Source organism: Chlorocebus sabaeus, chromosome 18, assembly GCF_047675955.1.
Source record: "Chlorocebus sabaeus isolate Y175 chromosome 18, mChlSab1.0.hap1, whole genome shotgun sequence".
NCBI lineage: Eukaryota > Metazoa > Chordata > Mammalia > Primates > Cercopithecidae > Chlorocebus > Chlorocebus sabaeus.
The window spans coordinates 6,292,941-6,306,247 of NC_132921.1; the positions used below are offsets into that span (position 1 = coordinate 6,292,941).

Sequence of the window (13,307 nt, forward strand, 5' to 3'; positions counted from 1 at the left end):
TTCTTGGTGTGTGAACATACATCCTTTCTGATCTTTTAAAAAGCATGTATATATTTAAAAACAGGAATCATATTACATATACTTTCTATTACTTTTAAAATAATAGATTTCCTATTCCGTTACTGATAATAAGAGGGCAGTGGTTTTTGGTGGTGTTGAATTTAAAACACTGAATCTGAAACTGCAACTCACTTTAACAGATGAACGTTCAACTGTAAATATTCAGCTTGACTTATTCATGGAATTGGATTATTTGAGAATATTATGCATCTCTAATTTGATATATTATGACTAAGGTAGGTGACAGTGTCTCTTAGTTAACATATTTCCTCTTTTCCCTCCAGTTTTATTTGGATCAGAATCTACTCAACCGCTTTCTCACCTACAAGATCAAATTGGAGAGTTAATTCAGTAGAGAAGATAGCTGTGTCTGTGAGCTTTCTGTCAGTTCAGGATAAAGAAGCTGGTTATTGGAAGAAAGAATATATCACAAAACAAATAGCATCTGTAAAAGCCGCACTAGCTGACATTCTCAAACCTGTCAACCCTTACACAGGCCTTCCAGTTAAGACCAAGGAGGCCCTCAGGTACGCAGTGTGTTCCAAAAGAGAATGATGGCATCAGCTCAAAGTACCGTGTACATAGAACACATGTGCAATTTAGATTGTGTGGGGCCATCTCTAGTATTTTTGTGTGTTTTGTGCATCTGTAAAATGTGTAGCATTTTCCTATTCCACCTAGCCTTCTCCATCTGCCAGTTCAACCAATTGCAGATCATAAGTATTGGTGGGGGCGGGGGGAACCTGAAACAATAATACCAGTATAAAATACAAATAAAACCAGTACATTATACATAGTAACAACAGTTTGCACAGCATTTACATTGTATTAGGTATTATCAGTAATCTCAAGATGATTTAAAGAATACGGGAGGAGGTGCGTAGGTTATATGCAGATACTATGCCATTTATATAAGGGATTTGAACGTCCACAGATTTTGGTATCACGGGGGTCCTAGAACCAATTTCCTGCGGAGACAGAGGGATAACTAGCAAGTAGCCTGAAGTGTTAATGAAAAGCAGAAGTAACCGACTTGTCTGCTGTAGTACAGTGAGAATGTTCAAGGTCTCTTTTCCGGGCAGAATCTTTGTCTTATTTATATATTGCCAGTACCTGGAAGATCATGGATGTTCAGTGGGTGTTAGGTGAGGAGAAAAAGTCTGAAGAGAGTACTGTTGTTGAAATGAAAATTGAACTGGGCATGTTCTGAGAATTTTGACTTTGGATTTTGAGGAACTAGATGCTTTAGAGAAGATATGTGAAATTGCCTTTAGCATTTTTTTTTTCCAATGAGGCAAACATTGTTAGTTTTTGTTCTTTCTCCAGAATGTTTGGTTTAGGTTGGGCAATTATACTGAAAGAAAAAAGTGGAAAAGAATATATCATGGAGCATGCTGATCTTTCCGTAAATGACACATCAGTTACTGTTATATGGTATGGCAAAAACTGGCCGTGCCTAGCGTCATTGTCAACCTTAGATTTATGTGGTGTGACACCAGTTTTTATGGACTGGTATAAAACTCCCACCAAACATAGGTAAGTACCAATCAGCAGAACTGTTGAGTGAGAGCATCTTATGTGTAAATATTACTTGGCATTTTGTAATTAAAAAATAAGAGCAGTGTTTTTTAATTTTATCACATATTAAATGTACATTCTGCATTACTGTAGAAGAGGAAAATAATGCATTTTATCACATTTCTGATTAGGTCTAAATTTAAGTTCCTCATATCTTGGTTGTCTTTAATGGTAGAGAATGATATTCTAGTTAACAACATTTCCTGGATGATTGATGGCTGCTAACCTTTGAGGTTTTTCATTTTAACCATCTTAACAGAAAGATATGTGGTATCTTTCTTCTTTAGTAAATGGAATACTAATCGTAGTCTAAATATGAGGAAACCAAGTCATAATGATCAGTTATTTTGTCTGCCTTCTGTTGAACTTACTAGATATATGATCTTGTGCAAGTAACTTACTCTTTGTATGTCTCCATTCTCTCCTCTCTGAAATAAGATGATCATTATACTGGCATAGTATTTAGCATATATGACTGCAGTGAATAAGACTGATCAAAAGATATCACTGTAGAATGTGTAGATCAGCTAAGTGTGCAGCACACGGGTAATGCTTAGTGAGCCCTTTACTATTCTGTTGTCAGGTGGCTTTGCACTGAGTCCATATTCACTATGAGGCTGGCATCTGCCTTTGAGCAGCTCTCTCAGGCTCTCTTTTTCATCATTGATTGCTTCCTCCTGAAAGCTGGATTATGGCATGCATAGCATCCTCATCTCTGCAGCAAGCTAGCATAGCTTTATATAAGATATATTGCAAATATAAAGGTAATACCTGCCTTCTTCCACATTGGTTTCCTGCCCTCCCAATTCCTTCACTGTCTCAGTATTCTTTGACTTTTCAGGAGTATTTACCATGTCATTTTCTTACCATCCTTGCATGCTGCAGTTGCACCCACTGGTTTCTCTCCTGTCTGTCCTTGCTATGGAGGATGCTGTGATATCTGACATCAGTGCCTGCCGTCTCCATGGAGGGACAGGGTTCTTTCGTGGTTTCCTTGGATACAGACAGTTTTTTTTTTTTTTCTTTCTTTCTTTCTTTCTTTCTTTCTTTCTTTCTTTCTTTCTTTCTTTCTTTCTTTCTTTCTTTCTTTCTTTCTTTCTTTTTTTTTTTTTTTTGCAGCTCTGTAACTGGGGCCCCTGTTTTTGGCTCCTCTTCATGGCGCCTGCTCTTTGAGCATTGTTTTAGTGATTACTGAGCTCTCTTTCCATGCTCTGAATGTAAGACTATTCAGACCTCTTGGTGCTGGCAAATCCAGGTTTTATTGTACTCTAAAAATATTCTTGGTATTATGAGAAAACATGAATTATTTTTCCTGAATATATTACGGAGGATACTTTGGAAACAGTTACTTCTTTAAAAAATTGTACTTTTATTTGGATAAATCTTTGAAATTTCTTGTGGTATCATGAAGGAAGTCAGCTTTTTCTAATGTGGCAATTAGGCTTTATGCATTTCAAAATTACATTTGGAGAGTAAGTCCACAAACTGTACTAGTTTTGCTAAACAGTATGTTACATGGCATATCATGAAATGTTATTTACAGATATTAGGACAAAATGGCTAACGCTAATTCAAATGATCCTGAAGAATTAAGTTAAATGGCTAACGTTGAGTTCTAAAGCTCAGTTAAAGACAGTATTTCTCTGAAATGGTCATCAAGGTCAGAAGTAAGAGATACTACATACTGCCAAATGCTAGAGTTCGTTGGGAAAATTCATTTGATGTAATTTATTTCCATGGGACTTCAATGGACTTCAGCCAGCCTTTGATAAACCGCGATAAACAAAACTAAAAGTGTTTTTTAGGAATTTGTTTTGATCGGCACTTTTATTGCAAGTTTGTAACTGAAGCTTTCATCATGCAGGAATATAAATCCTTGTATGCGTCTGTGTGACAGCCCAGAAGAGACTCTGTGGTTTTTATTTGGGTCTGTCTTGTTTCCTCTGTGAGAAGTTTTTCAACAACAGTGAAAGCCTTATTGATGTAATTTGGATTCCCCTGTAATTTATACCTTTCTAGTCAGACTCTCAATTTTCTTCCTTGCCAGCATTTTCTGCTCTGCAGCTTGTGCTGTCCCACCCTAAATTTGTGACAACTGTTGGGGAAACGTCAGCCTTAGTTTCTGTGTCTGTGGCTGTGAGGCCAAGCACATGAGGACTCAGCACATTCTCAGAGTCTATTTAATAAGTACCTCTACAGCCAGATTTTCAGAGAAGAAAGTTTCTCACATCTCCACCCAACTGACTCTATCCACATTAATGATACTAACAGGGACTGCTATTTATTGAGCACCTGCCCCATGCCCTGTGCTCTCGTCCCCACTGAGCAGGCTGGTGATTTCATACGCGAAGAACCAGCCTGTGATAGTCACAAAGTCACTGTAGGTTGAAGCTAAGGTTTTACGTCAGGTTTCTCTGACTTCATGGTGAGGTTCCTGACCCTGCGTTTATCCTCCTCCAAGTGTATTCTGCATATGCTGGGTTTATTCTAATTTCTACATCACACACGCTCACCGACCGTCTCTCCTTACCCAGTTGTGGTTCTCTGCACAAGAAGTTATTTTGAAAAGTTGAACATGGGACTAGGGTCATGTGGTAGCTGCAGATCTGGTTTTGATGCCTCACAGTCCCTTCCACTTTGAAACAGGACTGCAGCTGGTGTCCTTTTTAACTCACTTATTTAATGTACCTTTGAATACCTATTGCCTGCTGACTGTGCCTGAGGTGCTGGGCACCACCTGTTGAATGAGATGTGACCCCAGCTCCTTAGGGATTTCAGTTTAATGCTGTATTAGTGTCTCCTTTATGAAAACACTGGTGATTTAGTTTCAGTTTATTTCTGATGTGTCAACTTTCACCATCTCTGAGTTATCCTTGATAATAACTGCAAAAGGCCCATCTGCTTTCCAGCCACCTCCTGAGACCACCCGTTCTTATGTCACTTGAAATAGCGTATCTTTGCTTCTGTGTCGTTTCACTCACTTGACTAGGAATACACAGTGAGAGTCTGCTTTAGATTGTATTGTGCTGGGTTTTGAGGAAATAGAACAGGAGACAGTTCTACCACTTCGCCACTTTCCTGATACTTCAGCTTCCTCCTGGCTGGGTCATTGAGTTGACAGTAAGAGCAAGATGGAGGGGAAGAAAAACCTATTTGGGTTGGAAATCTGAATGTATCCATTTTGCCTTTTATTCATTTGCGTCCCCACCCTGCCAACGTGCCACTTAGTTTGAGCACATCATTAACATGCTCTTCAAACACATTTGTGATACGCTAAAGAGAACTGGCAACACTATAGACAGGAAAGCTCACTTCTCTCTCTCCTTTCCTTGGCATAACGTTCAAAGACTCCGATGGCATTCTTTAATTGCAAAGTACAATCTGAGTCATTTGACCGTATCTACCATGATTGGCTGTGACAGACTCATTCGGATCTTCTGCCTGCACCCTGGCCTCCTGGTGGGAGTGTGGAAGGTAAGACTTGAGTCCCTGTATGTATTGTGTCGTTTCCCCATCACAATACCACGTTTACTTACCATTGTGTGTGACATCAAATGTAAAATGCTTTAAGTCTTTTCACTAACTGCAATCCATTTTACATCTCACCAACCTCATTTTTCCAAACTAACCTGGCCCTCTGGTCCACCAAGGCTGTTCTGCTATTCTGGTTATCATAGACAACTGTGCTATCTGTTGTTCTGCTGTTCTGCTATCGTAGACAACTGTGCTATCTGTTGTTCTGCTGTTCAGCTGTCATAGACAACAACCTCTTCCTGCCTTCATGTTTTCCTTCGTGTTACTCCTTTAATGTCATGTGACTTTCCCACTTCCAATCAGTCCGTGTTCCTTCTCTTCCTTTCATGCTCTTTCTTTGACAATGTCTCCCCTTACTGTGTGTTCAGCACGCTCGTCTCCCAAGCACGTTTCTGATCCTGTAGGTGCAGCATTGAGTGAAATCTGCTCTTCAGGGTCAAGTGTCTAAGATGTTATCCTTTCTCTGCATAAGATTTCTTGTTTCCCCGGGTCTGGCTGATATTTTAAGATAGTAGTTCACAAATCTGATTCTGCGTTGGCATTATGCATTAGTTTACAATGACTAGATGGAATTAAGACCCCAGCTTCAGACAACACCATCCTCTAGTCCCTTTTCCTTTCCTCAGCCGACTGTGGCTGTCAGTTTTTCTTTCCCTTCTCCCCTTTCTGTGTGAAGGTGGCTTGTGGGTGAGACTGCAGCTTGCCTGCTCTGCATTCTGTGACTCGCTTGCATTCAGCTGTGTCGGTGCAGAGTTGTGAGCACTCTGGTGGCTTCGATGGTCCTCTGCCTGGCTACTGGAGAGTGGCAGCTTCAGAGTTACCATTTGGGGTCACCTACGCCCATCAGTGTCAGCTGTGAATCTGGGGAGAAATGGAGGTCAGTCCCCAAATAGTCGCATTTTCTGCTATTCAACCTGATGGACAAGTGAAGAAGTTGAATCTAATCATTCCCACCACGTTGGCCAAATCAGGCAGTTACTTGCAAGAGGAACATTGTGTCAGTGAAGTTCAGTATTTGTGAAATTAATATAGTATCTGTGAAGGTCTTTGAAAAGAGTTTGAAACAGCCTGGAACTAACTGTGTAGTTTCACAACTGTCATATATATCTTTTGATATTTTGCAAGCTCTGGGCTGTGAGTTCTTTTGGTCCTGTGTGCTCTGCATATTTGGGTGAATTGTGGTCCTGCTGTCGATATGAAATGTAAGTCTTATTAGATAGTAATAACATATTAGCAGTAATAATGCATTAGCACTGTGGTGATCTTATGGTTGGAAGAAACTGCATCTATCTGCAAGATGAATGTGCTGTGATCTTCACAATGACCTTGTGAAAAATTTGAACATTTTGGTTGAAATATATATTCTTCTTAATTAACTTTTCAGAAGGAGGAAGAACTGGCTTTTGTTATGGCAAATCTTCATTTTCATCACCTCGTGGAGAGAAGCACATTAGGCTCGGCCACTATGTATGTATTTATATGTGGGTGTGTTGAATTTTTGTACAGTAAATATAAAGTATTAGAAGTTGATGCCATCTTAGCATCCTGAGAATAGCTGCAGAGATATTCTGTTTTTAATCAGTAAACACAAACCAACAGGCATAATTATTTGGCTGTTGCTAACATAATTGGATTATTCACAAGTACATATTTGCTGTATTTATTCTGGGTTAAGGAATTTATACCTAGTAGGATGTTATTTATATGGGTAGGACAGCTTCATTACTTTAAGATGCCACTACTCTCCTTCAAGTTCTTGCTCTTAAGTGAATTTTCACATCTTGTAAGGCACGTAGACTCATGGCCCTTGGGCTGAACCTGGCCTGCGGATGATTCTGTCTAGTGTGGACAGTGTGTGTCTTTCAGTGAACTGTGTCTTTAGGTGGGGTACAGGCTCCCCATTTCACTACAGCTCTCACCCTTTTCCTGTGGACTTAGACTCTTCCTTACTCATTGTTGCTTTTTTTGATTACCTGAGAAGCTCCTGAATATTTTTGAATTTGTCCCCTTATGTAGTCATGTTTTTCTTGTTGAATAAAACTTTGTGTTGGCTTTGGGTCTGCCTGGATGTCTGTCTGTCCTGCAGATCGGTGTTCAGTGCCTTTTCCTGCTGAGCGCTTCTGTCCACTGGACAGTGAGAACAACATGGGGGCAGAGTGGCCTTTGTAGAGTGGCCATCCTGGGATCAGCTGCAGAAACACGTGCACCCGTGCTGGGCTGTGGCTGCCTACAGAACTCACATCATTGCCTGTTTTTACAGAAGTTGGTAAAAGGAACATTGAGCAGTCTTTTAAGTTTCCAGTATTGAAGATTATAGGGAATCCTATGGTGTTTCATTTGTAGGAGGTAGTGCTTTCATATGGATGGTAATTTTTTAAAAAGTATTTTCAAACCAAGAATTTTTTCCCTGGCACTGACAAATTTGCATGTTTCTTTTGTTTTGCTTTTCAGCCCCTATGAACTGCCTCCACATAGCCCGTTTTTGGATGATAGCCCCGAGTATGGACTGCACGGCTACCAGCTCCATGTTGATCTGCACAGCGGTGGGGTTTTCTACCTGTGTGGTACATTTCGCAATCTCTTCACCAAGAAAGGTGACATTAATTGAGTTTTTATTTCATTATGAAATTAAAGGTTGAGATGAGGGAACCAATTTTTATGTCTGAGTTAAGAATTGCCCTCACTGGTCACTTTATAATTTTTTGGCACCAGTATCCTCCCAGACCCGTGTGTCATCCCAGGGCTTGTGAAAGTCCTCACTGGACCAAGTCTCTTCAGCCCTGGCTCTGTCTCCTTCACCACCATCACTCTCAATGCCACCTCATGGGGGCAGCCCCTACTCATCTTCTCTACCGACGCGTCCTTATTATTTTTCCATGCAGTCTGCTTTCCCCAGACTTCTTCCCTTCTTTCTCAAAGGAATGTGGTAAATTTGCCAGCAGGGCCCGTGCCACTCCAGGATGAGAGTAAGGAGAAACCAGCCTTTCTCCTCTACATACTGCATCAGTGTTTGCCAAGCCTACCGAAGCCAGGACAGAGGCTGGGCAGACAGAGAAAAGGAGGGGGCTTAGGCCAAGCAGGAAAAAAGTCAGAATGCCCTATTCTGACTTGTCTGATTATTTCCTTTTGGTTTCATTCATCTGTAGCCTGTAAACTTGGAGTTTCATGTAAGAACTTGATTAGATTCAAGTTTAACATTTCTGGTAAAAACATTTTAAAAGGGAAGTTATATACTTCATTTTGCATTATATTGAGAGGTATGTAATGTCAGGTTGTCCCATTATTAGTAATGCCGGGTTTTATCATCTCCTTAAGATGGTGACCACTAGATATCTTCATTATTAAAAATATTCTTTTCCAAATACCCTGCTCCTCCGAAGTCTTTCATCTAGTGGACTTAACACCCATTAATGATCTTTGCCTAAATCAAATACTTTGTTTAAAAATGTTGATTTTCTAATTATATCACTATTTCTATATTTATCAACTGAGCTTTTGTAAATAACTTTCTCTTATCACCTGGGTGAACTTCTAAAAAGGCAGAGCAAATGCTTAATTCTTTCCTTTTAACTGCCAATTTTCAGATGAAGAAATTGATGTTAAGAGCAAAAGGGGCTTGCTGCCCGATGTGCTAGAACCCAATGCTGTGACACCCGGTTTTTGAGAAAAGAAAAGCTTTTTATGGCTGGTCCACTAACAAGGAGACAGGAGTCCAGCTGAAACCTGTCTCCTCATGCTGGCTTTAATGCAGGAATTGTTTTAGAAAAGGTTTGGGGGGTGGATTCTGGGATTAGTAGGTGATTGGTGGAAGGAAAGGGGCGGTCCAGAAGGTCCTCAGGCATGGCACAGTTATCTCTTCATGCCCTCATGGGCCACTTGCAAATTCAGGAGGAGTTAATATGAAACGTGGTGGGAATTCAGGCTGTGATGTCAGAAAGCTCCTTCTGTGAAAACTCCAGTTGGCCATATTGGTTCCGACGGATTTCAGCTAGTTTTGTCTTACAAGTGGAGGGAGTTTTAGTATTTCAGTAAGTCGCTTTTTTTCCTTATCTGCCATCTTGCGAACTCAAGCATTTCTGTGAGTCATTAGTTTCTTTAACTCTGTGGAACATGGTTTCCTTGCTGCAGTAGTCATCTCCTGTGGTGGAAAAATCTGAGCTCTTCTTTCCTCTTCGGCCCCACCCTTGTTTAGTGTCACTTTGGACTCTGGGATATTTACTTATTCAACAATTTATAGTCAGTTATAGACATTTCTTTTTGAAGTTAAAATTGTCCCCAGCTTTTTGGGTGGGGTCTGCTTCAGGCTGCTTCTGTGTCTGATAACCCGTTTGCCTTTGAGTCTTCCTTGCTTTTTGGCTCAGGAATATTTCTAGGTTTTCTTGTGTTTGTTGGCATTTTTATCAGAATTGTTCAATTCCATATATTAACCTGAGGTGTATTAACATCTTTGTTGTTGAATTGTTCCATCCAAGAATGTGGAACGTCTTTCAGTTTGTTTAAAAATACTTTTATGTCTTTTAGGAGTGTTTCAGAATTTTCTTCATATTAGTTTTGTACATTTCTTGTTAAGATATTTATGAAGTATTTAATTCTTGTTACTTCTCTTTTGTTTTATCTTCCAGTTGTTTCGTAATTTCTTTGTGAGGTTTTGGTCTCATAAAATGAGTTAGGAAGTATTCTTTCCTCTTGGATTTTTTGGAGGATTTTTGCATATAATTGGTAGTATTTCTTCCTTGTTTGGTAGAATTCATCTATGAAGTCATCAAAGCCTGGACCTTTCTTTATGAAAAGATGTTTAACTACAGTTTCCTTTTCTTTCAAAGAGATAGAGCTATTTAGGTTATTCATTTCTTCTTGAGTGAGCTTTGGTATTTTTTTGTCTTTTAAGGCATTTGTCCATTTTATCTAAGTTGCTGATTTTGTTGGCATAAAGTTCTTCATAATAGTCCCTTATTATCTTTTTCATGTCTATGGAATCTGTAGTGACATGATGTGATTCCTGATATTGGTAATTCGTGTATTCTTTCTTTTTTTCCTAATCAGTGTGATTGGAAGTTTATCAATTTTATTGATCTTCTCAGAGACCTAACTTTTGGTTTTATTGACTTTTTTCCTGTATTCTGTTTTGTATTTCATTGAATTGCATGTTGATTTTTATTCTTTCTACTTGTTTTCTGCTTATGTTTTAATTTGCTCTGTTTTTCGTTTCTTGAGGGAGAAGTGGAAATTATTGATTTGGGAACTTTCTTATTATATTAAGATGTTTGATGCTATGAACTTCCACCTAAGTACTGCTTTAGTGGCATCCCACAAATTCTGATATGTTTTATTTCATTTTTATTCACTTTAAAATATTTTCTAATTTGCCTTTTATTTCTTCTTTGATCTATGGGTTAGATAGAAGCGTGTAATCTAGTTTCCAAATATTTGGGGATTTTCTGGAGATCTTTCTGTTACTGAGTTCTAATTTAATTCGATTGTGGTCAGGAAGTATGCTTTGTATTGATTGAATTTTTAAAAAGTGACTGAAATCTGTTGTATGTTCCAGAATATGATCTCTTTTGGTCTATGTTCTGTGTGTACTTGAGAAGAATGTGTTCTGCTATTGTCGAGTAGCGTGTTCTACCATATTAATCAGGTCAGATCGGTTGAGAGAGTTGATTTTTTTTTTTTTTTGCCTATCAATTACTAAGAGAGGGGTGTTGAAATCTCCAACTCTGATAGTGGATTGTTTGCTGTTTTATCAGTTTTTGCCATGTGTATTTTGAAGCTCTGTTATATTCATGAACATTGGAGACTATGATATCCCTTTGACTAAGTACACACTGTGTACACTGTTGAGGGTGCCGCCAGTGTGCCCCAATGCATGCCAAGGGTACAAACGCTGTGCCTTATATGCCAGTATTAGCTGAGAACTGAGTCTCTGCTCTCCATGGCTGCAGCCCTCATAGAGTGTTGAATTGGGCGTCTAGCCTAACCTGTGCCACCAGTGTGAGCAGCTGTCCTGGGAAATGGGGGAACAAGATGCGATTTCCACAGCGATGAGGTGAGATGGCTGGCTGGTCCCAGCCACAGCTGCTCCTCAGAGCTCTCCTTCCCCTTTAAACCTTGTGAACCATTACGGAGCCCTGTGTGTCCCCACTTTGCCTCCCCCGCCTCAGCCCACACTGCCGCTGTTGCCTCTCTGGCCTTATCCCTTTCTGTCCTCACCACTCTAGCTCTGCTGCAGCTTTAGTGAGTTCCTCTCTGTTCCTTGACTATGTCAGGCCGGCTGTGGCCTCAGACTCTTGGTGTGCCCCTCTCGCCTGCAGCGTTACTGCCCTGGATCTCAGCATGGGTCCCCGGGGTCGTGTTTCTCTGAGCCTGATTCACTGACTGCTTCTCAGTGAGGCTTTACCCACTTTGCTACACCTAGAAGCCCTCACTCTCCCCATTTCTCACCTGCCCAGCTCAATTTTTCTCCATAGCACTATCCAACACACAGAGTTTACTTATTTAGGTAGTTTGTATGCTTAAGAGAAGTAACTTGAACAAGGCAGTATTTTGGTTTATTTTGTTCAGGACTATCATGGCACATAGTAGGCATACACATAAATATCACAAAGAGAATGGCCACACAGTTGAGGGGCTCTTAGATAGAGTCTTCTGGGCCTATTACCTTAAAGCTCTTTCTGTTTCTTTAGCTAAAGGATTCACAGCTGCATTGGCCAGGATCTTTTTGGTCAAAGCTCTTGCAGTTCTCTGTTGCCTCTAGAGGAAAAGATGCAGCTTCAGGATGCTGCAGAGCAGAGCTACAAGCTGGCCCTCCTTGTAGGACCAAAGCAAGGTCAGCGAGGGCCTGAGCCTCTCCACCAGGAGAGAGAAGCCCTGCCTCATCCTGCCTCTCAGGGTCTGGGGAGGCCCCAGGAGGCTGGTGGGGCCTAGTTCCTAGGCTGCTGTGTGGTTCCAGAGCTGCCACTGCTGGTCTTCCTCCACTGCCTTAATTCCTTTTCTTTTACAACCCAGAGGAAGGGCATCAGAATTCCCCTTCTAAAGTACGTGACTGTGTACTTCTCTCTGGAAAGAAAAAGCCTCACAAATTCAAGGTCTGGCAGAATACTTTCTACCTTTGTACCTATGGTAGGTTACTTGGCTAGACAAATAAAAATGAAATTTGTGTTTAGGTACTTAGTGTCTGTATCATCCTCTCATTACAAGGCAAATATCAGGAACTTGTGCTGTTTCTCATCTGAGATGGTATATAAGACATAGCTTTTGCAGTATACCAACTATTCTATAAAAATTGCTTCCAAGATACTAGTTATATTACTTTCAATTTTTAAAATGTTTATTTTGAAATAATTTTACATTGTACAAATATAGAGAACTCAGTCTTTATACAGAATTTACCAAATTACAACATTATTTGCCATTAAAAATCATTTTTTCTTTCTCTTTCTCTCTCTCTCTCCTTTTCTCTGTGTGTGTGTATAATGTTAATAGACCCCTTGATGTTTATATGACTTGTGTGTATATACATATATATACACATACACACATATATACACATACATACGTATGTATATATAAACAGACATATATACACATACACTACATACACGCACACAGGTCATGAAATCATCAAGGGGAATATTAGCATTATTAACATTATGAATCTCAAAGTGCTAGGATTACAAGCATGAGCCACCACACCCTGGCCTACCTTTATGTGGTGTGGTGTGGTGGCTCATGTTTGTAATCCTAGCAATTTGAGAGGCTGAGGCAGGCAGATCACTTGAGCCCAGAAGTTCCAGACCAGCCTGGGCATCATGGTGAAACCCTGTCTCTACAAAAAAATACAAAAATTAGCTGGGTGTGATTACATGCACCTGTAGTCTCAGCTACTTGAGAGGTTGAGGGTGGGAGGATCGAGAGTTCCAGGGTGCAGTGAGACATGATTGTGCCCCTACACTCCAGCCTGGGCAACAGAGCAAGACCCTGTCTCAAAAAAAAAGAAATATATATGTAGAAGTTGTATGTTAGAATCCATATACATGTAGAATTATCCCATCACTCTATTATTGAGGAGTTAGGCTGGTTAGGTGCTAGGTCTGTCTCAGGGGAATATCTAGAACTGCAGAGAAGAGGACCCGCCA

The 13,307-nt window shown here is 40.2% G+C and overlaps 1 protein-coding gene across 2 annotated transcripts in view; it reads left to right on the forward strand.

Moving 5' to 3' along the window:
- FBXO15 (F-box protein 15) overlaps positions 1-13,307 on the forward strand; it is a 76,999-nt gene that overhangs the window by 16,761 nt on the left and 46,931 nt on the right. The window contains exons 4-8 of one of the 2 annotated variants that reach the window (XM_008013782.3): positions 345-587; positions 1,387-1,596; positions 4,986-5,112; positions 6,557-6,639; positions 7,624-7,766. In XM_008013782.3, the coding sequence (XP_008011973.2) occupies positions 345-587; positions 1,387-1,596; positions 4,986-5,112; positions 6,557-6,639; positions 7,624-7,766 (806 nt within the window). The remainder of the gene's footprint in view (positions 1-344; positions 588-1,386; positions 1,597-4,985; positions 5,113-6,556; positions 6,640-7,623; positions 7,767-13,307) is intronic. The other variant, XM_008013784.3, reaches the window with a different exon arrangement.